Here is a 27,797-nt window from a genome sequence, read left to right on the forward strand (position 1 = left end):
TGCAAAATCATGAGATACATTTATTTTCAAAACAAAGTTGATAAAGTCGGTCATCAAGTTTATAGTATTATTAGTTTATATACAGCAGCAGGCAACTTCAGACACAAACTTTCACCTCTTTGTGCTTCGTTTACTACTCGTCGTTCCCGTACCGTAATCTCCAATTTCTTTCTCTAGGAAATGTTTCTCAGCAGTGGTTTCTGCAAGCTTTTAAAATAAGACAAGAAAACACAAGTAACGAAAGAGGCGGATAAAATCTCAAAAAAGATTTTACAGTCTATGGAAACTAACATTTGTTTCTACTCTTTCAGTTTCATAAAACCAAACATCTCTGGCCAAAGGCTGACTCTATATACCTACCATGTCAAGTAAAACTTCTAATTTCAATTTTAACAAATTGTTTTCTTCAAGAAGTTTCTGATTTTGTTTACGTAACTTGATAAATTCTCGCTGGCTAACACCACCACCTCCTCCACCTCCATCTAAAAAATAAAATAGTTTTGTCAAAATAATGCAATTTTTGATTGTATAAAACTAAATGATGAATACACAAGTTAAATAGACAGACCTGAAATCCAAACACCATTTTCTTTATCAAACTTCAGCTCCTGTCCTCCCAGTTTTAGTCTGGCTACGTCATATTGCAAACCATACTCTTCTTCTCTGATTGAACTTTCAAGCTTGTTTAAGTTATTTAAAGATGAAGATCTTCGTGGCGGTGTTTTTTTGGGTGTAAAATTTGGTCCACCAAAAAGTGGCATTTTTCTATATTTTTCTGTACTGAAAATTAAAGACAATATACTGTAATTTTGTTTAAATTATAAGTATATTATTATATCCATCTAGGGCTAGTAGTAGTAGCCAAGAAGGGTCCACCGTCCAGAGAGATTTTTTTCACAGCCTATTAAGCCAAATATACTGTAGGGCCTAGGCCTACTGCACAGGGGCCGGGCTGTTCATCAGAGAGTAGACGGCCTACCTAGCAGTAGTGCAGACAGAGACGTGACCCTTAGGCCTAGCTAGTCTAAAATACTACGTTTCGACTTACTCAGGTCGACGAGACAGTAGTATAGTTTCTTAAAATAATAAAGAATGGATACGATCATAAACTATTGTTCATATCAAACAAGAAACAGAGACATTTGAGTTAGTGGTCCTCAAAAATTAATTATGTTTGTGTTTATTTTTGCAATGTTTTGAAGCGCGCCCCCACGCTCGGCGGCCTGAGAAAAAAAGTTTGTTGATATGATAGAGGGCGACGGTGGCAGATCGTAAAAAAAAAAGAAAGAACAGCAAATAAAAATGACTTGAAGTTCTCCGACGATAAAATAAAAGCACAGTACACACCAAAAAAAGTTTGTTAGTAACCGCATAATATATCGGGGATCAGGTTAGATTAGTCCTATAGGCCTACTAGTAGCTTAAATAGTAGTAGTACCAGACTAGGCCTAGGCCTACTGCCTAGTCTAACTTACTGTACCAACAAACTAGGCTAGCCTAGCTAAGGCCTAGGAGTAGTAGGTCGGCTACTTTTTAGGCTAGGTAGGTGGAGCCTAGGCTAGCTAGCTATATTTATTATATTAGCCTGCATACAGAGAGTGACTGTAACTCTATATTAATAGGCCTAGCTAGGTAGTCTGTCTGTAGTAGAGCACTCAGCAGGCATGGTTGACCGTGAATTAATAGAAAACTAAATTTCTCAATCGGGTCAAATCAATTTAGAACAATATTATTTGAATAATTAAATCTATTTGGCGTAGTGTACGTATGGAAATTAATCAATTAAAATGTAAACACTTTTGCTTTTTCAGATTAGTCTTGTTGGAATGATGCCGTCCACAATATTAGTCTTCATACTTCTGACTACGACTCAAGTTTATTGTCAATCTTCAGTCAACGATACAGACACCTTCTGTGATGTCACAGACACATCAGTACTTTGTGATCCAGATAATATACTGCCAGAGGACAGTAGTAAGCCACTCTAATTTATTTTCAATCACCATTCTTCTTTTTTTTCTTTCTTTTTTAATTATTCTATTTCATTGCTTACAAGATTGATTGAAGGAATATACCACTAAGTGAAATATGCTGTGTCATGGTGTCTGGTGGGAACTGCACCACTAAGTGAAATATGCTGTGTCATGGTGTCTGGTGGGAACTGCACCACTAAGCGAAATATGCTGTGTCATGGTGTCTGGTGGGAACTGGTTTGAAATATGCAAGCAAGAAAGTTGGTTGTGCTTCCCACAAGTCAACTCTATAAATTTATGTTAACAACATTTTAATTATTTCTTAGGTGATAAACTTCGTGCTACAATCGATGAAATAAATAATGGATCTGTGTGTGTCTGCAATAACTGCACAGCATTAGTAGAAAATGGCTACACAATGGCAGTAGCAATGGTTGCAGAACTTGATAGGTATGTTTACTGCATTCAAATTACTACTACTACTGTGTAAATGTAGAAACAAATTATTCTACTGCAGTTCCAATAACTGATTCCAATTGATTTTTTAAAAAATAAGCATAGACTTAAGCTCTGTCTACACTATAAAACTTTATGTGCCCATATATATACACGGCGGTGATATCACAACCATATTTGGGCACACTTTTTTTTGGTCAAATTAGTGTAGATAACGGTTTACTATACTGTTTTTTGATTTTCACAGATTTTGTAAAAATGCGAATATATTATGTTAGAAATTGCTGGTAGGTACTGTAATGTACTGGTAGGCAACTTTCTCAGTTGACTTTGTGCCTAAACGGTGTTAATTTGATTATTTTTCTGTATGAAAAAAATGTTTTTGTTTATTAGCTGAGATTTAGATTCAGATTCGATTCATTAAGTCATTCATACATAGTTTAATAATGATAATTGTTTTCTTGGCAGAAAAACACAGCAAAACAATACATACATAATATTTACATTCGTGATCAACTTGGAACTAACAACAACAACAACAACTGATCAAGCAATAATAATTACAACAGGGCTTTTTACATGTTAAAAGCCTTTGGCGTTACATATTTATAAAAAAAAGCTAAGTTCAGTACCTAATCTTTAGCCCATATTCTATTTTGGCCATCTACATGCTTAGAAAATGTCCTCGAAAGTTGCTGGTGGTAATTTGATTAAGCACAGCTGTTCATTTTTGTAAACCTAAAGTAACTGGTGCTAAATCACTTTGGAAGATCCTTGGAATTTTGCTTACTTTCTATTATGCTATAATTGTAATTTGTTTCATTTCGAAATTGAATAATCAAAAGCATTTTTCCAACCATATTTAAGAGTAGTGAGTATTAAAATTAAACTGAATTATATAATTTTTTTCAGGGATAATGGTGGTTTTTCTGTTGCTGAAAATCTAAGGCAAGAATGGCTGAATACTAAAACAATCTGTGATGATAGTATTCTAGTAGTATATTCAAATTGTAATGAGCAGGTAAGAATGCATTGAACTATGACCTCAACATTAGAATACATGAATATATGTTATTGATAGGCAATATTATTTATTTCACCATATTTCAGTGCGAGCTGATTTTATGGAGCTCTCAGCAATACAAAGAAGCATAAAATATATTTTTAAAATACTAAATATTCAATTAAAACTTTATGAAAGTGCTAAAATGTCAAAAAAAACATCATTCATTCAACAATTTTGTTTTATATAGTTGTTTATCGTCATGGGAGAGCCATTAGAAAGACTAATATCAAACTCAACAATCGATCAATTGTATGAAGATTGCAAATCAATGAACTCAGTACTTGAATGTTTAGAAAATACAGTGAGAAAGTTAGATGAAGCAGTTACCAAAGCGATTGAAGATGAGAAAGATAACCTTATTTGGGGTATATTAGGGCTTTTAGCAATAGTAACAATATTAAGTTTTCATTATTATGTTAAAGATTATTAATAAATTGAAAATGAGAGCGGAGGTGGAGGAAAACTATAGATAAAATATATTTTTAACCTTGTGTGTTTTAATTACTATATGATAGGTGCTGTGGAGAAAAAGAACCTGAATATATAGATACAACTAAAGGGGCGGATCCACAACTAAAGGGGCGGATCCACAACTAAAGGGGCGGATCCACAACTAAAGGGGCGGATCCACGAGCGCTAACATAATATTAATAGTCTGTCAAAAATAGATAGCAAAAATATCATTAACTGTCACAAGAGGGAGGACTTGCTCAAAGTGTAACCTCACTGGATCCACCCATCAACTATGTATTTATTTATTTTTTAAATTTATTTATTCAAGATCCAACAGTGTGTCAAGAAAAACACCAATACAGGATCGCCATAAAATATACATTTGATTTACATAAAAAAGAACAAGGAAATACAAACAGATTTATATATTATTAAAAATGACATTAAAGACTATATTACAACTAAATATATCGATGTAAGGAAACATTTGAACTAAATTATTATATGAATGAGCAACCCGACAAAAAATACCGTTTTTACAAGAAAACTGTACTTTTTAACAAATGTGAAATTATTAGGTAGTAAAACAACCAAATCTTACCAAAATATATGGATGATAAAAAAAGCAATAAATAATTTGAATCTTTCTATCCCTCTTTGTGCCTTCATATATATTTGTTATACATTTGACTTTACTTTTATACAAAATAGGAAAAGGTAGTGTTTTGATTAATAAAAAAAACACACTTGTGTTCACTGTCAACTATGTTTAAGCGATTAAAACGGCATAAAATATTTGTAATGATTATTATATAAGATATAAATTTGTAATAAACTAAAACATTATCTAAGCATTAGTGTAGTTCTATGTTTGATTGATAATTTGTGGTAAATACATAATTTGTGATAAATACATAATTTCAAAAACAAGTGTGATTCAACAGATGAATCAAATATGATCTGTCTCTATCTTAGTAGAGAGTGCAACCAGCCGCTTTGATGTACCCAGTCGAGTCACCGTCTGTCTCTATCTATCTTAGTAGAGAGTGCAACCATCAGCTTTGATGTACCCAGTCGGGTTACCGTCATATTCCAACAAGTGGCACATCACTCCTGCTGACGTCTTCTCAACTTGGTATGCATTCGTTGGCTTCCTTGTGTTACAGTGACCAACTGTGAGGCAAAACTGAAAACACTCGATCGTACTCCTTAACAGTTTTTTGGTAACTGTAAACTTGGCTAATTTATCAGGTTTAAGACAAACCGGATGACCGTCTGCATTGACCGTTTTCGTGCCCCTCCGATGTCCTTAAAATAAACAGTACAGTGAAAAAATCAACTTTATATACATTTCGTTTGTTCAAATTCTTGACCACAGACTTCACTTTCTGAACCTGAAGTTAATTATGAACTGAAATGGCTACTGAATGAATAGGCCACTGAATGAATAAGCTACGGATGAATAGGCCACTGAATGAATAAGCTACTGAATGAATAAGCTACTGGAAGAATAGGCTACTGGATGAATAGGCCACTGAATGAATAAGCTATGGATGAATAGGCTACTGAATGAATAGGCTACGGATGAATAGGCTACTGGATATTGTACAACATGCTAGCATACAGAGTATGACACCTGACTGTGGTTATATTAGAAATAGTCTTTGGAATACAAGAGATGTAGACGGAAGTTTACCAAGAAGACTTTCTTAATGGAAGCACACATCTTGACCGACATCATACAGAAGAGACATGATCATTAAGAGTATGTTGTTTACTTACTTATTTCACCTAGGCCTTCTTCACAGTAAATGCCTGCATACCCCTCAACACATGTACAGGTGTAACTTCCTTGCGTGTTCACACACGTGGCGTTATTCACGCAACTATCAATAGAGTTGGCACACTCATCTATGTCTGGGTAGAAAGTCAGTAATGTTTTAATTATATAAACCATTTAGTGAGAGTGCTGGCAACATGGCTCCCTCGCCACACTTGACTGCTAATAATGTCCTTACCTAATTCACATCGTTTACCGATGAATCCATCTGTGCATGCGCAGTTGTAATCACCAAATGTGTTGGAACAATTGGCCCCATTTTTACAAGCGTCTGTTGACTTGTCACATTCATTTAAATCTATAAAAAAAACCTTTATTTTATAGTTTCAACATTAGGCCATTTTTATGTAGGCACAGTAGTCCTATAAACTCCCATTTTTTATCTGAAAAAATAAACAGCAAACCTGCTGTGCTTAATCAAATTAAAACCATGTTCTGGTGTGAACCATACCTACCTGATTGACATCGTTGTCCAGTGAAACCCTCAGCACACGTGCATGTGTAGTTTCCATGTGTGTTGACGCAGGTGGCCTTATTCTGACAATCATCCACTGAATTTGTGCATTCATTAAAATCTAAAGCGAAATTTTATTTCAAACATAATAATTCATTTATTTCTTTTTTTTTTCCATTAATGTTCATAACTTAATATGTGTAATAGTGTGAACCATACCTTACCTGATTCACATCGTTGCCCAGTGAATCCAGCAGCGCATGTGCAGTCGTACCCATCATCCCTGTTCACACAGGTAGCCCCATTTTCACATTCATCCTCATTATTGTCACATTCGTCATAATCTGCAATAAGACAGTTAAGAACATTTCGCAAAAGCCAGCTTTAAAGAGTATCGTTGGCTTAAAAAAAACTTCGTATATCGACAGGTTTTAATTTTAAAATTTAAATAAAAAGATACGTTTATTTGCTAAATGAATAAAGCAGCATTTCATTCTTGGTGTACAGTTGGCCTACACCATAATCAAGCTAAAAGAATGAAACTTGATTTCCACTCATAAAATAACATAGTATGGCCATTAAATATATAAATAAATGTATAACAATTTAAAGATGTATTGTCCCACAAAAGCATAAAAAATGAAGATTAATTAAAAAAAGACTTTGATTACTGTAGGTCATTGGCGGTTTTTATAAAGTTAATCACTTCCGTCGAAAAAAAAATGTTTTCACTTTTAAAAAGACAAAATAAATGGTTAAATTCAACCTAAACCCATTGACTTCCAGTCAATTGACAATTTTTTTTTTTTTTTTTTTCAGGTAAATGATTTTTTTTTCAATCCTATTTTGATCAAAGTTATTATGTGACATTAAAATTGCATATTCAACAAAAACATTGTTTTTCCAGAGAGACAATATTATCTTTAAAGAAATTTCGTTTTTGAATTGTATACCATTTATGAATTTATAATAAAAGTTTACCCTTTTCACAAGCGTAGCAACGTTCGTCATCACAGTCGTACATGTACCAATATTTGACGACACGATTGGACGACATAATCTGATTTCTGAGTGTTAAGCAGTCTCGTGAGTTGCTGTTGTAATCATTATGTGCTCGCGACCAATCTAACAAAATGGAAACATATCTAAATGCATACAGCAAGCCTACTTTACTGTACCGTACGGAAACCAAGTGAATTGTTGTACTGTTGGGTTTAATGTTGAAGATTATATACAATTCATTTGTTTTCAAAATAATTTTTTTAACTGGAACAAAAGTTACAATTAAGATTATGGGATCGCTAAAGCTTGGTTCCCACTAGAACGTAACGCAAGGACGTAAACGCAACGCAAGCGTTTTAACCAATGACAAGCGAAGTTATAGACAGTTAGCAATCACAAGCGAATAAGCCATCGCTTGTGAATCGTCAATTCACTTGCGTTGCGTTACGTCCTTGCGTTGCGTCGCTAGTGGGAACCACGCTTAAAGCCTGGTTCCCATTGTGACGTAAGGACGCAACCGCGCCGCATGAACCAATCATGACATGGACCATCGGAACCGCTGCTTGTGATTTGTCAACTCACTTCGTCGTTGCGTTGCAAAAAGTAACCAAACCTATCACAAATACATATATCCACTTTTTAGAGGGGTTAGAGTTGTAAATAGGTATTATTTTTTCCTGCATAGTAGGCCTATAGCCTTGGTGTGTCGGAAATTGTTCGGCTAAATTTGTCTTAACCTCACCACAAATCACCACAAATCACATTGCGTACGGAACCGATAACAATGTGATGACGTAGTACGCGTGACCCTGGTATTAGATAGTTTGGGCAAACGCATCGCACGTATCACAAGACGTATATGGCTACGGAGGTTTCCCAAACTGCCTATAACGTGAAAGCGTGTGTTAAAGAAGATCGTAATTTATGTGCTGGAGGCAGCTTTATATACATACATGTATAACTTGCAGATGCTCCATTAGTCCACCGCAAAGTACCTTCATTACCTCTGTCATTCAATCCAACCCAAAGATAAGAACTATCATAACTCAACGAATAAACGAAACTATTTTCACCAGATGAAGTTATAGAAGCTAACGATCCCCCTTCATCCTCGCATCTTTGAAGCGCGGTAGTCCAAGAAACTCGCCTTTCATAGGCTGCATACCAACTGTATTGATAGTGTTTCCATGTTGCGCACAGCACTCCTAAAATAGACAAAAGATTTTCGTTTATTCTGTTTTCCTTTTCTTTCTTTTATTGTTATCTGCGAGACTAACAATTTTGATATACTGTCTATTCGCATGTTTTCAAATTTGTGGGTAGTCTTCTTTATTATAAACGTCCGAAATCTTTTTTTTTTTGCCAATATTTTTATCAGAAGAACTAAATAGACCTATTGTGATTGTGATTAAACCCTTACCTGTATGTAGACAGACTATGAACAATGTAAGTATACATTTGTATCTTGTGTTTTTCCAAATCTTCACACTAAGTACGGATCGTTTTTCGTTGCACATAATTATTACCACGTAAAGTATGAACACAAATTGTAACTGTAAATATACGATGAGGTATCAACTTATAAAATATGAAGAAACCGTAGCGGCCGATCAGGAGCCTCGTAACTATCAGAACTGACGACGTTGTGTTTATGGTTGGCATAATAACTATTATTAAGAATGTATCTACAAAATGCGCATGCGTAAATGTATTTTGCCCAATGGTGAAACAGTTTTGTTTTTTTTTCAGGTGAATCTAAATTGTTGGTTTATGCGCATGCGTATTCATATTTCCGTCTATTTATACTTTTGGTGCGCAATCAATCATAGCTCGGACATTGTCTATTCGGACGAATAGACTGCCCAGCCCAGATACCCTGTATCATACCCACCTTTTATTATTCTCAGATTCATTGTAGGTCTACACATACAAACATTTATATTTTGCTATGTTGTTCCTTTACCTTCCACCCTAGGCCTATGTTATTTTTCAAAATGATACTAGTAGATCAATTTCCAAAACCGTGACTTCCTAAAATTCCACTAAATTAGCCTTAGTTGTAAAAGAAAATAGTCAGAATGAGTTTCATTACACCCCGAAAATCCGACACTGGAAAAAGTTTCCTAAGTGCAAATGAGAACGAAATAGTACTACGGTAAGCCTTTAAAATGAGAATAGATACTGTACAGTGAAGTCGAAATAAGAGTTAGTAGTTGGAATTAGTTGTAGATTGAATGTCTATTGTAATGAAAACTACGTGCAATCTAAAACCAAGTGTGAAAACATAACAATACTATGTAAAGTCTGACGTTTTATTTGGTGAATTTATTAGCGCGAATCGAAATGTCATGAGTTCTGATTGGTTATTTTGTAAGTTAAAGATTTAATGTAAAACTAAGTGAAATCTGAAGTAGACATTTCATGAGCTCTTTTTACGCATAACAAAAAGAAGTCTTGAAGCTTGGTTTCCCACTACGATAGGACGCAACGTAAGCTAGTTGACCAATCACAAGCGACTGTTAGAATATTGGTCGACTCGCTTTAAATTCCTTGCGTTGCGTCTGTATAGTTTCTCTTTTCAAATAAGGCCAATCTTTCTGGGATCGATCACTTCTGAATTCAGATTGGTTGTCATGCTTCAGAGCCATATGAAATAGAGGCCTAAAATGTTTCAAATAAATGTCTCGCGTTTTATACTGCTCCAGAATCATATTCATATAACTAAACTCGCCTTAGAACGTAGTGTTTAAAGTTCAATTCACATGAATGAATTCGCCTAGTGGAAAACATGTTTGATGTTTACAACCCATTCTTATACCTTTTCCTATTAACACAAAACATTATATAACCAACGGAGGTGACACTTTAGTGCAGTCATGAATAATTCGTTTTTTTATTAGCATTATTACAGTAATAAGGTTAATATAGCTTGTTATTGTTGTTTATACAGAATAGATATGTGTCCGTGCAAACATTAAGGGTTCATTTATTTCTTAAGGATTTTTTATTGAATTAATTGATGTCATCGTAAACCATACAATTATTTTACTGCATATTGAATTAAGGAATATATAAAAAATTACAAAACAGGTTTTGACGAAGTTCGACCATCTGTTACAATGTAGGCTAGGTTGTTGCTGTCTTATTTTTATGCAATGGCAATCTTTCTGATGATTATTATTATTTTATAGGTTGCCATAGTATCATTTGATCAATTATAGATTCGCATTTATCAGTATAGTGCTGGTAGGCATTGTGTTGCAATGTTTGCTTTCCACTAGAGACACAACGCAAGCGCAAAGCGTGGTTCCTACTAGAGATGCAACGCAAGCGCAAGGCGCGGTTCCCACTAGAGACACAGCGTAAGCGCAAAGCGCGGTTCCCACTAGAGATGCAACGCACGGACGTCGTATACGCAACGCAAGTCAATGACAATTACTGTTTGATTCCCACTGAGCGACGCAACGTATCGCAACCTACGCAACGTAACAAAATGTCCTTCCAATAATTGTGTTTGCCCCGCCCGCGTAAAATCAAACCTGCGATTTTTGCAGCACTATTGCGTCGTCAGTTCCCACTTGTGATTACTCAATACATTACTTTGCGTCAATACGTCGCTGCGTTGCGTTTCTAGTGGGAACCAAGCTTAAATGATGTGACCAATCACATGCGAACGAGAGTCATGGAAATGAATCTGTACCGAAAAAGCGGAATGATTGTACACAACACAAGCTTAGAGTTCCTTTCTTTTGATATTAAGATTTCGCCTATCTTCCTAATATACTGGCATGATTTCATAATAATCTTAAAATCAAAAGAAAAGAAACCCAAGCTTGTTAACCAGCAATGCGTTGTGTACAACGTGGTTTGTGTGATGCAATGTCGGCACCTCTATCAACGCATTAATGAACACAATAAAGGTATCAAAAGAGAACATCTAAGAAATCATGATATCAGTCCTACTGATACAGTCAATTTCAAAGTATTGTCTAAGTGCAATTCTAAATTTGATTGCTTAATTAATGAAATGCTGTGGATAAAAGAGTTGAAACAAACAAAATGACTCAATAAAATTAAATAATTAACGAGAGGAGGAGCTTATCTTTTAAATTTGTCAGTCTTTGTAACTAATTATTTAGGTATTTCTTGTCACCCTTTGGTGCTTTATATAGTTGTTAATTTTACTCATTTGTTCTTGAGAATGGTTCAATGATGGTTCCAAAACGTTAATCTTTTTTGTCATTAAATTTATTAATTAATTAATTTATTAAAAGTATAGTAAACGTCTCTTAATTCATAATTTAATAATTGTTAATCTTTCTATTCCCTATTCTGCCTTTATATACATGTTATACATTTGGAATTACTTTTATATAGAGCAAGAAAAGGTAGTGTTTTGAAGTTTAATAACAAAAAAACTTGTATTCACTCTTGGAGGTATAACATTATTAAAAAATTATACCTCCATGATTCACAGTCAAATGTTGAAACGGGATAAAATATTAATGATTATTATATAAAAACATAAATTTATAATAAAACTAAAGCATTATCTAAACATTATCTAAACATTAGTGTACTGTATTTGATTGATAATTTGTGAAAAATACATAATTTATGATAAATACATAATTTGTGATAAATACATAATTTGTGATAAATACATAATTTTGTGATAAATACATAATTTGTGATTGGTCACCGTCTGTCTCTAGAGAGTGCAACCAGCCGCTTTGATGTACCCAGTCGGGTCACCGTCTGTCTCTATCTTAGTAGAGAGTGCAACCATCAGCTTTGATGTACCCAGCCGGGTCACCATCATATTCCACCAAGTGGCACATCACTCCTGCTGACGTCTTCTGAACTTGGTACGCGTTCGTTGGCTTCCTTGTGTCACAGTGACCAACTTTGAGGCAAAACTGAAAACACTCGATAGTACTTCTCAGCAGCTTTTTGGTAACTGTAAACTTGGCTAATTTATCAGGTTTAAGACAAACCGGATGACCGTCTGCATTGACCGTTTTCGTGCCCCTCCGATGTTCTTAAAATAAAGAGTACAGTAAATACAAAACTTTAAATACATTTTTTGGTTTAAAATTGATCGCAGACCCTCAAATCTTTCTGAACCTTTGACATCATAAACTTAAATGGCTTTTTGAAATAGACTATACTGGATGATTAGGCTACTGGATGAATAGGCTATACTGGATGATTAGGCTACAGGATGAATAGGCTATGGATGAATAGGCTACTGTATGAATAGGCTATGGATGAATAGGGGCACTATATTTACAAGAAAACATAATAACCAAAAATCGAGTGTTTACTTACTTATTTCACATACTTCACAGTAAATGCCTGCATACCCCTCAACACATGTACAGGTGTAACTTCCTTGCGTGTTCACACACGTGGCGTTATTCACGCACTTATCAGTAGAGTTTGCACATTCATCTATGTCTAAGGTAGAAAGTTACTAATATATAAGTAATTAAATTAAACCATCTAGGTTTGGAGAGGCGCTGGGACATGCATCTATTTTGGACAAAGTATAAATATGTTAGCGCGGTTCCCTTTTAAACAATCCGCCCCTGTTACCAATACAGTCTCGGTAGTGCAGTCCATGGTCATATTATGTATAAAGTAGGGTATATGTCCAATTTCAGCCTGACTTTAATAAACAAAGCTAACCATATATATTAATTAACAACTTAACTAGTTCTAAACGAGGATTAAGACCAAGGATATTGATGTATTCAGCGACATTGGTGGCAGGCAAACTTTGTGTGCTTAGAGACACACCTAAATAAACGTTCTGAAACTTGTTATTCCATCATCTGTATTATGTAAGTATGGAATGCCATGCTTTAGTGTTAAGGTTACCTGATTCACATTGTTGACCCATGAAACCATCAACGCATGCGCAGTTGTAATCACCAAATGTGTTGGAACAAGTGGCTCCATTTTGACAAGTAGCTGGTAAATGACATTCATTAATATCTGAAATACAATAGTAGTTACTTTAAAGATGTATGAAGATTGAAAGATTTTGAATAGGCCATTTAGCAGTTTTCACTTCCGTAGGAAAAGCAGTTTTAATAAATTTATTCACTTCCGTAGGGGAAAAATATAATAATAATTTCACTTCTGAAAAGAAAAAATAAACTGTTAAATTTAACCAAAGACCCATTATCTGACAAACAATTCGACTTTTTTCCAGATAATTTTTGTTTTTCCAATTTTTATTGAAAGTGAATAACTATGTGATATTAAACTGGCATATTCAACACATTTTTTTCCAGGGGAAAATATCTTTACAAGTGTAGTATGAGACGCAGTTTTGGTAAAAATAAACCGACATAAAGTTACCTGATTCACATTGTTTACCATTGAAACCATCAACGCATGTGCAGTTGTAATCACCAAATGTGTTGGAACAAGTGGCCCCATTTTTACAAGTGTCTGTTGAGTTACATTCATTGATATCTGAAATACAATAGTAGTTACTTTAAAGATGTATTTTCCCACTCAAAAACAAATGAAAAATGAAGGTTATTAAAAGTCTTTGAATATACCATTTTGCAGTTTTAATGAAGTTATTCACTTCACAGGAAAAAAACTATAAAAAAGATGCTTTCACTTATAAAAGAAAAAATAAACTGTTAAATTTAACCAAAAACCCAGTGTCCGACAGACAATTTCATGTAAATTTTGTTCATTCAATTTAGTCAAAGTGAATTACTATTATGTGATTAAAATGGCATATTCAACAAACACATTTTAATTAATTTTTTCAGGAAAAAAAATGTCTTTAATTTGTATGAGACGCAGTTTTGGTAAAAATAAACCGACATAAGATTACCTAATTCACATTGTTTACCAGTGAAACCATCAACGCATGCGCAGTTGTAATCACCAAATGTGCTGGAACAAGTGGCCCCATTTTTACAAATGTCTGTTGAGTTACATTCATTAATATCTGAAATACAATAGTAGTTACTTTAAAGATGTATGAAGGTTGAAAGACTTTGAATAGGCCATTTAGCAGTTTTTTACTTCCGTAGGAAAAGCAGTTTTAATAAATGTATTCACTTCCGTAGAGGAAAAATATAATAATAATTACACTTATGATAAGAAAAAATAAACTGTTAAATTTAACCAAAAACCCATTATCTGACAAACAATTCGACTTGTTTCCAGATAAATTTGTTTTTCCAAATATCTTTACAATTGTAGTATGGGATACAGTTTTGGTAAAAATAAACCGACATAAGGTTACCTGATTCACATTGTTTACCATTGAAACCATCAACGCATGCGCAGTTGTAATCACCAAATGTGTTGGAACAAGTGGCTCCATTTTTACAAGTGTATGTGGAGTTACATTCATTGATATCTGAAATACAATAGTAGTTACTTTAAAGATGTATTGTCCCACCCAAAAACAAAATGAAAAATGAAGGTTATTAAAAGTTTTTTAATAGACCATTTTGCAGTTTTAATGAAGTTATTCACTTCACAGGAAAAAAACTATAAAAAAGATGCTTTCACTTATAAAAGAAAAAATAAACTGTTAAATTTAAGCAAAAACCCAGTGTCCGACAGACAATTTCATGTAAATTTTGTTCATTCAATTTGGTCAAAGTGAATTACTATTATGTGATTAAAATGGCATATGGCAAACACATTTTAATTAATTTTTTTCAGGAGAAAAAATGTCTTTAAAATTGTATGAGACGCAGTTTTGGTAAAAATATACCGACATAAGATTACCTAATTCACATTGTTTACCAGTGAAACCATCAACGCATGTGCAGTTGTAATCACCAAATGTGTTGGAACAAGTGGCTCCATTTTTACAAGTGTCTGTGGAGTTACATTCATTGATATCTGAAATACAAATATTAGTTTAAAATTGTAGTTTACAGAATAAAATACATTTTACACATTAGAAAAAAAACTGTATTACCTTTTTATGTTGATAAATATTTATGCTGGTGTCGATCAAATTAAAAACAAGGTATGTTTTGAACCATACCTTACCTGATTCACATAGATGACCAATGAAACCCTCAGCGCACGTGCACGTGTAGTCTCCAGGTGTGTTGACGCAGGTGGCGTTATTCTGACAATCATCCATTGAATTCATGCATTCATTAAAATCTAAAAAGAAAACTAAGTACTTTCAAACAAATATTTCTTTTTTTCCGACTTTTTCTTAGAAAGTGTTCTAGCGGTAACCGTACCTTACCTTGTTCACATCGTTTACCAATGAATCCCTCTGCGCATGTGCAGTTGTAATCACCAAATGTGTTGGAACAAGTGGCCCCATTTTTGCAAGCATCTGTTGGGTTTTCACATTCATTGAAATCTGCAATACACAATTATGCAATACTGTAATTTAAAATCGTGATGAGCAATAATTACAAGTGTACTCTGAAATGAACCATACCTACCTGATTGACATCGTTGTCCAGTGAAACCCTCAGCGCACGTACACGTGTAGTTTCCAGGTGTGTTGACGCACGTGGCGTTATTCTGACAATCATCCAGTGATTGCTTGCATTCATTAATATCTTTAAATAATAATTCCAACATAACAATTCAACTCTTTAATTATAATTTAAATGTAAACAATTTGACAATAACAATAATAATTATGTTTTTGATAATGCTATCTTTTATACTCATGTTTGCTGTTTCCTATTTTCCAGACATCATTGTAATTTTGTATTGCTTATATATTTTTATGCGAGCAATGCATTTTCGAAATGATCAACAAAGACAATTTTCTCGTTAACATAAATGTAAAGGGCAATTTTGCATGTGTTTACACCTGGAGTTATAAAATTCCATTACTCTACTTTTTGTTTTCAATGCCGGACTCAAAACTGGTTCCGGAACTTAGTATACCTTACCTGATTCACATCGTTGCCCGGTGAAACCTTCAACACACGTGCAGTTGTAATCACCAGGTGTGTTGACGCACGCGGCGTTATTCTGACATTCGTTTGAATTGTTACATTCATTAATATCTATAAAAAATTGAATTTCAAACATTGCAAGAAGGCATTTTTATGTATCTTTACATTTCTTGTTTTTAGTTCTTGACTCTAAAATATGCTCTGGAGTGAACCAGACCTTACCTAATTCGCATCGTTTACCAGTGAATCCCTTTGCGCATGCGCAGTTGTAATCACCATAGGTGTTGGAACAAGTGGCCCCATTTCTACAAGTGTCTGTTGAGTTGTCACATTCATTGATGTCTGCAAAACACATGTAATAATTAGCTTTTTTTCAAATAGGCAGCATATTATAATTTAATTAGCCTAACAATCCTATCGTGTTCGAATGTGAGTAGGCCTATTAAAGAAAGAAGATTTTTGCCGGGAATTCAAATTGAAAACATAAAACTAAGCTCTGGTGTGAACCATACCTTACCTGATTCACATAGATGACCAATGAAACCCTCAGCGCACGTGCACGTGTAGTTTCCAGGTGTGTTGACACAGGTGGCGTTATTCTGACAATCATCCAATGCATTCATGCATTCATTAAAATCTAAAGCAAAAGTACAATTAAAACATAATTTACCTGGGAAATTATAAGTTTACATTTACTATCTATATTTTTGTATTTTCATTAATATTCGTGACTTGTATTATAGTGTGAGCCATACCTTACCTGCTTCACATCGTTGACCAGTGAAACCATCAACGCACGTGCACGTGTAGTCTCCATGTGTGTTGACGCAGGTGGCGCCATTCAGACATTCTTTCATTGGATTTGTGCATTCATTAATATCTAATAAAAGATTTCAAACATTAAACTGTTATAACTATATCTATTATTATATTTTTTGTATGGATGTTGTCCTTTACTAAATAATGAGATATCTTGAATTTCAAACATTAAGGAGCATATTTTATGTATCTTATTACTCTGTAGTTCGTGTTTTTTTGGTGTTTTTTTTTTAGAGTTCTCGACTCTTAACATGCTCTGACGTGAACCATAGTACCGTACCTGATTCACATTGTTTACCCATGAAATTATCAACGCTTACAGACAATTTCATGTAATTTATTTTAATCCAATTTTTGGTGAAAATATTATGTGGCATTAAAATGGCAAATTCAAAAACACGTTTTTTTTATTTTTCAGCGTTACAATATCTTTAAAATTGTAGTTATGAGACACAGTTTTGGTAAAAATAAACCGACATAAGGTTACCTGATTCACATTGTTTACCAGTGAAACCATCAACGCATGCGCAGTTGTAATTACCAACTGTGTTGGAACAAGTGGCTCCATTTTGACAAGTATTTGCAGAGTTGCATTCATTGATATCTGAAATTACAATATACAACAGTTGAAATATTACACTAACCAGCACGGGTTGTCAATTTAATCAAAATTCACATTAGCAATATTTGTTTAGTATATTTTAATCGGATTTCATACAAGTTATTTGCATTTTTAGATTCCATAGAAATGTTTATTAATTCACAAAGTCATTGTTCCTGAGGCTTTTTATTGAAACACATATGTAGAATATGATAATTTTGAATATTCATTAATTTTATTGAATATTTATTTTTTTTATTGAATACTCATTAATGGTATTGAATATTGCTTACATATTATTTATTGTTATAAATTTGGGAAACAAGGCCTTTTTTGCGCATATGCACATGTTTAAGAAAAGATATCTGTATTAACTTAATTATTTAAAAATGAATTTAATAGAGAGACAAAAGTAATCATAACGATTAATGTTATTAAAAATATAAATAAATCATAAGTCTTCCTTTCATTATGAATGTGCAATAATACTTTTGTACTGTAATACTGTACTGTTACATATTATTTGAGAAGAATAAAAGTGGGAAGACCTCATAACAGGCAAAACAAATGAAAGAAACACTTACAATCGATTGAGTCATTTTGTAATGTTTATATTTGACATTTTTCCTTAAAATATTAAAAATGTTCTGGTGTGAACCATACCTACCTGATTGACATCGTTGTCCAGTGAAACCCTCAGCGCACGTACACGTGTAGCTTCCAGGTGTGTTGACGCAGGTGGCGCCATTCTGACAATCGGAATTTGTGCATTCATTAATATCTATAAAAAATCAATAAATAATTTCAAGGTAATATTACATTAAAACTGGTGAGTACATTACATTTCTTGAGATATATTACATTACTGTACTCTGTTTTTATACTTTACCTGAACCACATCGTTTACCCATGAAACCATCAACGCATGCGCAATTGTAATCACCAAATGTGTTCGAACAAGTGGCTCCATTTTTGCAAGTATTGGCTGAGTTACATTCATTGATATCTGTAATAATAAATATACTAATGAAATGTCCAACTTGTTCCAACAATATCCTAACCATAACAATCCGTAGCCATCCATCCATCCCAAACCCATAATATAATTGTGATTATACTGTGGTTTACAGATCTCATTGTATTAATTGATGATTGTGTAAATGTGAATACTTACCGCTGTCACAATGCTCACCAGTGAATCCATCAGCGCATGTGCAGTCGTAACCATTATCCCTGTTCACACAGGTAGCCCCATTTTTACATTCATCCGCATTATTGGTGCATTCGTCATAATCTGCAATGTTTACACATAGTCATGATTACTAGCCTACTAGACTACTAGCTACTGTTAATTAAAATACTTCTAACAGTGAAACTCACTGAATGAGCTTTGTTAAATAACACTCTTTTGAAAAATATTACTCGAGGTTCCACTAAACATAACCGGCATTATTTTAAAATGTGGTTGCTTACTATTTAAAATTAATGAAATAGAAAGTTTAAACTCAGAAGGAAGAACATTGTAAGGACACTGTTCTGTCTTTTAACTTTGGTTGATTTCCTAAACTTTGTGAAGAAACTTCAGGTCACCAGTACGCTACCGACGCTTTAGATAAGCTAGATATTAAGATGATGTTGTACATAGCTAAGTTACTATAGAATTAAAATCCGATTCATACAAGCCATCCACTGCAAGGTGATCTTGCAATCTAGGTTGAAGTTCTACCTATAACATTATAACACACTTGAAAATTTGAATTTGTATGTATAAAATCCATAAGACAAACATTTACCTTTTTCACACGCGTAGTAATAATCGTTGCTGCAGTCAAACATACCCCAATATTTGACATGAGTATAGACGTAAAAGCCCAAAGCGCCAGTTTTAAGGGTCCGATCTCTCAGTACTAAGCAGTCTCTTGAGTTTGAATTATAACTAGTGTAAAGTGGATTCCAATCTAACAAAAGGAAACATATATAAAATGGACATACTGTACTCGTATAAGTTATTCGAAAATAAAAGGTATGCCTGTTGAGCCGTGAAATGTGCAAAAAGTCACAAGTGTGCAAACAACTATACTTAATGTGCAAATCTGTACAAATTCATAATCCACTAATGTGCAAACATCACGTTAAATGTAACAAAGTTTTAATATCGTATTGTGATCATATTAGAAGAGGATGCAGGGTAAATTATTAAAAAAATAATATACTTATTTGTTAGGGTAAATAGGGTAAATATAGGTTTTCTTTCAGGAGCAGGTAGGTGTCTTGTGATTGCCCTGTGGTGACAGACACTGCGCGCGCAACCGATCACAATGTGACGACGACGTGTGTGTTATTGATTATAACGATTCAATAATACAATAATGATAATAATTCGTAATAAAATAATACATAATTATCTCAGCCTGTTAGTGGATGTTTTTATCTCTATAGGCTGTGCATAAAAACATCGTTCTAACATAGCGCTTAATGCTCAAATACTCTTAAATGTCCACATTTTCTTTTCTTTTTTACAAGTTTTGTTGGAAGCCAAAACTAAAATATTCCTACATAGGCTTACCTGTATAACTTGCAGATGCTCCATTAGTCCACCGCAAACTATCTTCATTACCTCTGTCATTCAATCCAACCCAGAGATAAGCACTATCATAATCCAACGAATAAACGAAATTATTTTCACCAGATGAGGTTATAGAAGCTAACGATCCCCCTTCATCCTCACATCTTTGAAGCGCGGTAGTCCAAGAAACTTTGCTTTCATAGGCTGCGTACGCATTGTATTTATAGCGTTTCCATGTTGCGCACAGCACTCCTAAAATAAAGATGTTATCAGCAAAAAGAATAAACATTTTGATTCTCTTGAACGAAAAGAATTGAGTTAAAAACGTGAAATAGACCATTTTTAAAGATACATTGTCCCCGCAAAACATGAAAAATGAAGATTAAACAAATCAGACTTTGAATAGGCCATTTTGTAGTTAATAAAGTTATTCACATTTGTAGAAAAAAAAGAACAAAATAACGATTTCACTTATAAAAAAGACAAAATAAAGAGTTAGAGCTTTAAATTATTACAGTTTTTCAAGTAAACTCATTTGTTCGATCCAATTTTTGGTGAAAGTGAATAAATATTATGCGACATTAAAATGGCATATCAAAAAATGTAAATGTTTTTCGGATAAAATAAGCCTATACTTTAACAAAACTTACAACAGTAAATGTATGGTTTGTTCAGAGACGTCTACTTCTGACGATTTTTTTAACGATACGTATCGCGTTCAAATTAATTATGAACATTCTTATTCTATTTTTATCAAATTAAACGTCAGAAAAAGTAGGCCTACTTTTTATTTGTTAAAACATGATTTATCCTTACCTGTATTTATACAAAGTATGAACAATGTAATTATACATTTGTATCTTAAGTTTTTCGGAAGATTGACGATCCGTTCGTTGCACAATGTCATATTATTACCACGTAAAATATGAAACACAAATTGTAACAGACGATGAGATTGGAACTTGGAATAGATGAAGAGACAAACGGCGGATAAGAGGTCTGGTAAACGATCAGAGCTGATAACGCTGTGCGTGCTTGCCAGAATTTATAACTATTATATAGAATGTGTGTAACATAATAATGCGCATTCTCGTTGCGTAATGTTAATTCGTCATCCTGCTTTTGACCAATAGCGAGAGGCCGCGATAAACCTGGTTCAATATGCACATTTAAATCGTTTGTGCTCATACATATTCATATTGTTGCTTTTAAATTAACCAATCAGAGCTCAGAAATCTGCACGATTCCCACAGTCAGCCTTCAGGTTTTTAGTTGCACTCTGCTGTAGATACCACCCACCTTTCATTTTACGTTCTGTGTATTTACTATCTTAATTTAGTAGATTAATTTCAAATAAACACAGAAGGTTTCCTACGAAAAAGCGTTCTAAATTTAAAGTATATCTATTCTAATTTTAAAATTTATAAATAAAATTTAAATTAAATATTTATTTTAATATTTATACTGTTCATAATGTTTTATACATAGCATATTTTCTTGTCTATTATCTTATCCATTGTATAGTATTGTATGTTTTTAACTGTTGTTATTTTTATTGTGATTTGAACCTTGGAAGGCAAATTTCATTTACTTTGTATTTGACAATAAATTTTAACTTGAACTTGAACTTCTATTAAAAAGATAGAGTAAAGGCTAATATGATATACTGCAGTAAAATGAGAATAAGTTAAAGATACAGTGAAGTCTAATATGATTATACTGCAGTAAAATGAGAATAAGTTAAAGATAGAGTAAAGGCTAATATGATATACTGCAGTAAAATGAGAATAAGTTAAAGATACAGTGAAGTCTAATATGATATACTGCAGTATAAGAATAAGTTACAGATATAGTAAAGTCTAATATGGTATACTGCAGTAAAATAAGAATAAGTGAATATATGAAATCTAAAACCAAGCGTGACAAAAAATTGTAAATACTACATAATGTCTTTTTTAGGTGAATTTTATTTTGTAACAAATTATTTATTGTACAGTAATCTTTCTGGCCCGTATTCATGACTAACTTTAGTCCTGGATTATCCCTGGATTTAGTCCTGGACTATCTCGAAATGGTATTCATGAAAGGGGACTATCCTTAGTCCTGGACTAAACCTGGACTAAACCTGGACTAAAACCAGCAAAAGATAGTGCACCCAAGGGGTAGGTTTAAGAAAGTTAGTCCTGGACTATCTCAAGAATAGCTCGAAAAAAAGATCCCCTTTCATGAATACGGGTCTCTATCTCTCTTTCTTTATTTTGTTAATGGTGACCACTGCTTAAAGTCTATTTACAGACTTATTGACCACTGCTTAAAGTCTATTTACAGACTTATTGAGACCACCATCCACATTTATAAAATAATGTGTAAGGCCTAATGATTTGATAAATTTAGAAAATATGAATTATTTGTGGAAAACTAATAAACAACAACCAACAGCAACCAAAATAGGTGACACTTTAGCGCTTTATTCGTTCATTAGTGCGTTATTCGTATTCATTATTAATAAAGATTATAGGTTATTAGGCCTACAGTATTGTTACTTGTACAGAATGGATATAGTGTTGCATGTATGCATTGAGTTCATTTATTAAAGGTTTTTTATTGACTTATTTGATGTCATCGTAAGCCATAACATTATTTTACTGCATATTAAATTAAGGAATATATCAAACATTACAATACAGGCTTTGATGAAGTTTCATCTGTTACAATGTAGGCTGCTATAGTGTTGCTGTCTTATTATGCCATGACAATCTTTATCATTATTATTATTTATAGGTTGGCATAGTATCATTATATCAATTATCTAGCATCATCAACATTGTCGGTTTATGGTTGTCATTGTGGTGCTTGAGTAGACAGTCTAAAGTTATACTTTTAAAAATATACAGTGAATTTGATAAGTAGGTCTACTGTATTATGTCATTTTATTGATGTATACTGTAATTGGTATTCTCCGTGGATAATAAGAAAAAAATAAAAAATGCAAATACCTCTAGCGAAAGAAGGTCGTGGAAATTATTGTGTATTCATTCTCTACTGAAGAAGCGTAACAGATTTTGTTAAAACTTCACTTGTGTATTCATATATGTGTAATACATTAATTGTCGAGGCATGTATTTTGATAGAGGGTATAAACTTTCTATAATAATACTAACAGTGCTATATGCATCTAAGTAATTACTATAAACAATAGAACCTCTTCGGTGGGACACCAGTGGACACTTTCCCGTAAAATATATGTTACACTCTATTATAAGAGGACATTTTTTTGGTTCACGAAGGTATATACTGTGAAGTTTTCTTTTCAAAACATGGGCAAGACTACGTGATCATTATCGGCCCCTCTGTCATTTTGTATAGAGTGCAACCATCAACTTTGATGTACCCAGTCGGGTCACAGTCAGTCGGGTCACTGTCGTCATATTCCACCAAGTAGCACATCACTCCTGCTGACGTCTGTTGAACTTGGTACGCATTCGTTGGCTTGTTTGTGTCACAGTGACCAACTTTGAGGCAAAACTGAAAACACTCGATCGTACTTCTCAGCAGCTTTTTGTTAACTGTAAACTTGGCTAATTTATCAGGTTTAAGACAAACTGGATGACCGTCTGCATTGACCACTTTCGTGCCCCTCGATGTAGTCCTATGTTCTTAAAATAGAGACAAAATATCATTTACTAAATCATAGCGGTGATCAGTAAAGTTTGTCTGTTTGTCCGCCGATGATTGTTAGATGATTGTTAGAACTTTATATGGATTTTTTAATGAAATCTCGGTTTGGCTTGAAACAGATGAACAAAGTTAAGAAACAAACGAACAAAAATTTGGAAACAGACAAGAAAAGCGGGAAAAGACGAGGAAATTATGCTGGTTGGAAGCAGATACAAAATAACATGTCACAATTGATTAATATTTTTGGAATAAATGGTTAGATAAAAGATGAGGATAGGTGGATGAAAGCGCTCCAATTAATATTGTTTGAGCGTGCGCAGAAATCTTTGTAACAGGCGCGTCCTGTGCGTGGCACGTCATGAAAAAGAAAAGTCGTTAATAAATATGGGTGTACTTACTCATTTCACAGTAAATGCCTGTATACCCATGAGCACACGTACAGGTGTAACTTCCGTTCGTGTTCACACACGTGGCGTTATTCTGGCAACTATCAATAGAGTTAGTGCACTCATCAATATCTAAAGTAGCCAGTCATGTTTTTGTATTAGTCGCATTACAATAGTTCAGCCCCTCACATCCATAACTTTACCTTCCCCATCCATCATATTATTTCAACATGGTTGTGCTTAATAAATTTAGCTACAGTAGGCCTACTGTTAAGTTTAGAGTAAAGATCATGGTCCTAGCTGACATTTATATACCAACATCGAGAGAGTGTATAAAACAATTAATCTTACCCATGGTTTTTAAACAAAATACCCTACCTAATTTACATCGTTGCCCAGTGAAACCCTTAGCGCACGTGCACGTGTAGGTTCCATGTGTGTTGACGCACGTGGCCCCATTCTGACAATCATCCACTGAATTTGTGCATTCATTAAAATCTTTAAATAGATGACATTTTTAACACCATTATTATTAAAGGGCAGTAGTTTTAAGTACGTTTAAATTACTCTGTATTTTACTCTAGGGTGAACCAGACCTACAACTTACATCGTTTAATGCAATGTTAAAAGAGATCTTTTCAGCTTTTATGTCGGACAAGCGAAAACTAATATACTCTGTACCCATCTAATATCATATATGGATTTACAGTGTTTTAAGTTTATAATTATGTATTTGCATTTGTTTGTTTACTCTCAATTTCTCTGATGTAAATCATACTTTACCTAAGTCACATTGTTTTCCAATGAATTCCTCTGCGCATGCGCAGTTGTAACCACCAAAAGTGTTGGAACAAGTGGCCCCATTTTTACAAGTAGCTGGTGAGTTGTTACATTCATTGATGTCTGAAATACACAATAGTTAGGTCTAAAATCGTTGAGTATACAGAGACATTGAATATTTTATTTTTTTCTAAAAACTAACACGCCGTTAATCAAAATCGTGTTCACACTGTACATCGTATAGCAAGTATAAATTTATGCCGTGTTCGTCCATCTATGTAGTCCGAGTGTGAACCATACCTTACCTGATTCACAGCGTTGCCCAGTGAAACCCTCAGCGCACGTACACGTATAGCTTCCATGTGTGTTGACGCAGGTGGCGCCATTCTGACAATCATCCTTTGAATTCGTGCATTCATTAACGTCTAATAACAAGAAAACTAAATACTTTCAACCTAACTGCTAAATTCAATAAATCTGTTATTTAAGTTTGTTTAGATACCATGGCATTACTTTATTTCTTGTTTTGAGACTTTACCTAGACGTGCTCTGAACCATATTTGACACAATCATAGGACTACATTAAATCGACCAGATTTCCAACTCTCCCGATAATTACGGGCCTAATATTTTTTCCCCTCGCTAAAATACGATTTCTCCCGATTTCTTGGATAAACAAAAAAGTATACAGATAATGTATAAAAACATATACGAATAAAAATGGCACTAGATAGAGCTTTTTCGGCCTTTGGCACACCCGACATAGGTCAATTCGTGTTTACTATTATGCTAATTTTAATAGCGCTCTTTATGGTTTGATATATATTTCAAAATGTTATAGCTGCCTTTATAGTTTGGACATGCTTTTATACTGAAACCTCCCAATATTCCATTTTTTATGTCGGACAAGCGAAAACTAATATACTCTGTACCCATCTAATATCATATATGGATTTACAGTGTTTTAAGTTTATATGTATTTGCATTTGTTTGTTTACTCTCAATTTCTCTGATGTAAATCATACTTTACCTAAGTCACATTGTTTTCCAATGAATTCCTCTGCGCATGTGCAGTTGTAATCACCAAATGTATTGGAACAAGTGGCCCCATTTTTACAAGTAGCTGGTGAGTTGTTACATTCATTGATGTCTGAAATACACAATAGTTAAGTCTAAAATCGTTGAGTATACAGAGACATTGAATATTTTATTTTTTTCTAAAAACTAACACGCCGTTAATCAAAATCGTATAATAAATAGAGCTTTTTCGGCCTTTGGCACACCCGACATAGGTCAATTCGTGTTTACTATTATGCTAATTTTAATAGCGCTCTTTATGGTTTGATATATATTTCAAAATGTTATAGCTGCCTTTATAGTTTGGACATGCTTTTATACTGAAACCTCCCAATATTCCATTTTTTCCAAGTTGGAAACATAACATTTAGCATTGTAAATTGTTGTATGTGCAATGTGATTGTTGATCAAATAAATGAAAGAACTCAGATATATCTGAGATCTGAGTTTTCTAGATCTGAGTTTTCTAGACACCTGTAGGCCTAATAGTTAGGTCTAACATCGGTGAGTAAACAGATTCATTGAATATTTTTTTTTTTTTCTAAAAACTAACACGCCGTTAATCAAAATCGTATTCACACAAGTATATAGATTTATGCCGTTTTCGTCCATCTATGTACTCCGAGTGTGAACCATACCTGATTGACATCGTTGCCCAGTGAAACCCTCAGCGCACGTACACGTATAGCTTCCATGTGTGTTGACGCAGGTGGCGCCATTTTGACAATCATCCTTTGAAGTTGTGCATTCATTAACGTCTAACAAGAAAACTAAATATTTTCAACCTAACTGCTAAATTCAATAAATCTGTTATTTAAGTTTGTTTAGATACCATGGCATTACTTTATTTCTTGTTTTGAGACTTTACCTAGACGTGCTCTGAACCATATTTGACACAATCATAGGACTACATTAAATCGACCAGATTTCCAACTCTCCCGATAATTACGGGCCTAATATTTTTTCCCCTCGCTAAAATACGATTTCTCCCAATTTTTTGGGAAAAACAAAAAAGTATACAGATAATGTATAAAAACATATATGATTTAAAATGGCACTAGATAGAGCTTTTTCGGACTTTGGCACACCCGACATAGGTCAATTCGTGTTTACTATTATATATGCTAACAGCGCTCTTTATGGTTTGATATATATTTCAAAATGTTATAGCTGCCTTTATAGTTTGGACATGCTTTTATACTGAAACCTCCCAATATTCCATTTTTTGCAAGTTGGGAACATAACATTTAGCATTGTAAATTTTTGTATGTGCAATGTGATTGTTGATCAAATAAATTAAAGATTAAACATTAACACGTTTATTTAATCTTGAAAATGAACACATTAGCTTAAAATTCTGAAAGGAATTATCCAATTTGTGATGTGCACATGAATATCTGTTTCACATAGGTCAACAGTGAATCCATCAGCGCATGTGCAGTCGTAACTTCCAAATGTGTTTGAACGTAGCACCGTTTCTATACAATCATTAGATTGATCTCATTTATTGTCAGTGTATCATAGCCGTAAATGTTTTTACAAACTAAAAAATAAGGGACACAATTCTGGAGGCGAATTAACCAATGTGTTGACGGTTCTGGTGTGCATATAGGCCTATACTTACCTGTCTTACAGAGGTCACCAACGAATCCTTGAGCGCATGTGCAGTCGTAACCATTATTTCTGTTCACACAAGTAGCCCCATTTTCACATTCATCCGCG

General features: G+C 33.7%; 3 protein-coding genes and 1 long non-coding RNA gene across 5 annotated transcripts; 1 reads left to right on the forward strand and 3 right to left on the reverse strand.

Moving 5' to 3' along the window:
* LOC144840335 (protein chibby homolog 1-like) lies at positions 1 to 1,212 on the reverse strand. Its single transcript, XM_078696124.1, has 4 exons — positions 1,049 to 1,212; positions 569 to 780; positions 361 to 482; positions 1 to 207 (listed from the first exon to the last, which is right to left on the reverse strand). The coding sequence occupies exons 2-4, from the start codon at positions 759 to 761 to the stop codon at positions 112 to 114; spliced, it is 411 nt and encodes a 136-aa protein (XP_078552250.1). The 5' UTR covers positions 762 to 780; positions 1,049 to 1,212; the 3' UTR covers positions 1 to 111.
* Positions 1,193 to 4,800, forward strand: LOC144840325 (uncharacterized). 2 transcript variants are annotated; one of them, XM_078696110.1, is made up of 5 exons: positions 1,193 to 1,359; positions 1,812 to 1,974; positions 2,300 to 2,423; positions 3,342 to 3,450; positions 3,683 to 4,800. In XM_078696110.1, the coding sequence occupies exons 2-5, from the start codon at positions 1,827 to 1,829 to the stop codon at positions 3,923 to 3,925; spliced, it is 624 nt and encodes a 207-aa protein (XP_078552236.1). In that variant the 5' UTR covers positions 1,193 to 1,359; positions 1,812 to 1,826; the 3' UTR covers positions 3,926 to 4,800. The 2 variants fall into 2 exon arrangements, with proteins under 2 accessions (XP_078552236.1, XP_078552237.1); XM_078696111.1 differs by having other exon boundaries at positions 1,193 to 1,355.
* On the reverse strand, positions 4,683 to 24,573 carry LOC144839372 (uncharacterized). Its single transcript, XM_078694688.1, has 21 exons — positions 24,570 to 24,573; positions 24,231 to 24,350; positions 23,529 to 23,810; positions 20,155 to 20,406; positions 19,382 to 19,546; positions 18,763 to 18,882; positions 18,522 to 18,594; positions 17,475 to 17,518; positions 16,929 to 17,048; positions 16,686 to 16,805; positions 15,701 to 15,820; positions 15,496 to 15,615; positions 15,288 to 15,407; positions 15,018 to 15,134; positions 14,524 to 14,640; positions 14,107 to 14,223; positions 13,128 to 13,244; positions 6,244 to 6,363; positions 5,967 to 6,086; positions 5,731 to 5,865; positions 4,683 to 5,256 (listed from the first exon to the last, which is right to left on the reverse strand). The coding sequence occupies exons 1-21, from the start codon at positions 24,571 to 24,573 to the stop codon at positions 4,985 to 4,987; spliced, it is 2,775 nt and encodes a 924-aa protein (XP_078550814.1). The 3' UTR covers positions 4,683 to 4,984.
* LOC144840338 (uncharacterized) lies at positions 24,191 to 27,797 on the reverse strand. Its single transcript, XR_013611897.1, has 4 exons — positions 27,700 to 27,797; positions 26,714 to 26,833; positions 24,597 to 24,716; positions 24,191 to 24,350 (listed from the first exon to the last, which is right to left on the reverse strand). It is a non-coding gene; the product is annotated as an uncharacterized LOC144840338 (long non-coding RNA).

This window comes from Antedon bifida, chromosome 4 (genome assembly GCF_963402885.1).
Source record: "Antedon bifida chromosome 4, ecAntBifi1.1, whole genome shotgun sequence".
Lineage (NCBI taxonomy): Eukaryota > Metazoa > Echinodermata > Crinoidea > Comatulida > Antedonidae > Antedon > Antedon bifida.

Excerpts from the sequence above, each read along its gene's own strand:
- LOC144839372 (XM_078694688.1), bottom strand. Across the intron at positions 18,595-18,762 it reads TGGTGAGCATTGTGACAGCG|ATATCAATGAATGTAACTCA; the intron begins GTAAGTATTCAC and ends TTATTATTACAG. Across the intron at positions 15,408-15,495 it reads TGGTAAACGATGTGAACAAG|ATTTTAATGAATGCATGAAT; the intron begins GTAAGGTACGGT and ends TTTTCTTTTTAG.
- LOC144840325 (XM_078696110.1), top strand. The coding sequence starts at position 1,827 with ATGATGCCGTCCACAATATTAGTCTTCATACTTCTGACTACGACTCAA. Across the intron at positions 1,975-2,299 it reads TATACTGCCAGAGGACAGTA|GTGATAAACTTCGTGCTACA; the intron begins GTAAGCCACTCT and ends ATTATTTCTTAG. Across the intron at positions 3,451-3,682 it reads ATTCAAATTGTAATGAGCAG|TTGTTTATCGTCATGGGAGA; the intron begins GTAAGAATGCAT and ends TGTTTTATATAG.
- LOC144840335 (XM_078696124.1), bottom strand. The coding sequence starts at position 761 with ATGCCACTTTTTGGTGGACCAAATTTTACACCCAAAAAAACACCGCCA. Across the intron at positions 483-568 it reads AAATGGTGTTTGGATTTCAG|ATGGAGGTGGAGGAGGTGGT; the intron begins GTCTGTCTATTT and ends TTTATTTTTTAG. Across the intron at positions 208-360 it reads TAGAAGTTTTACTTGACATG|CTTGCAGAAACCACTGCTGA; the intron begins GTAGGTATATAG and ends TTATTTTAAAAG.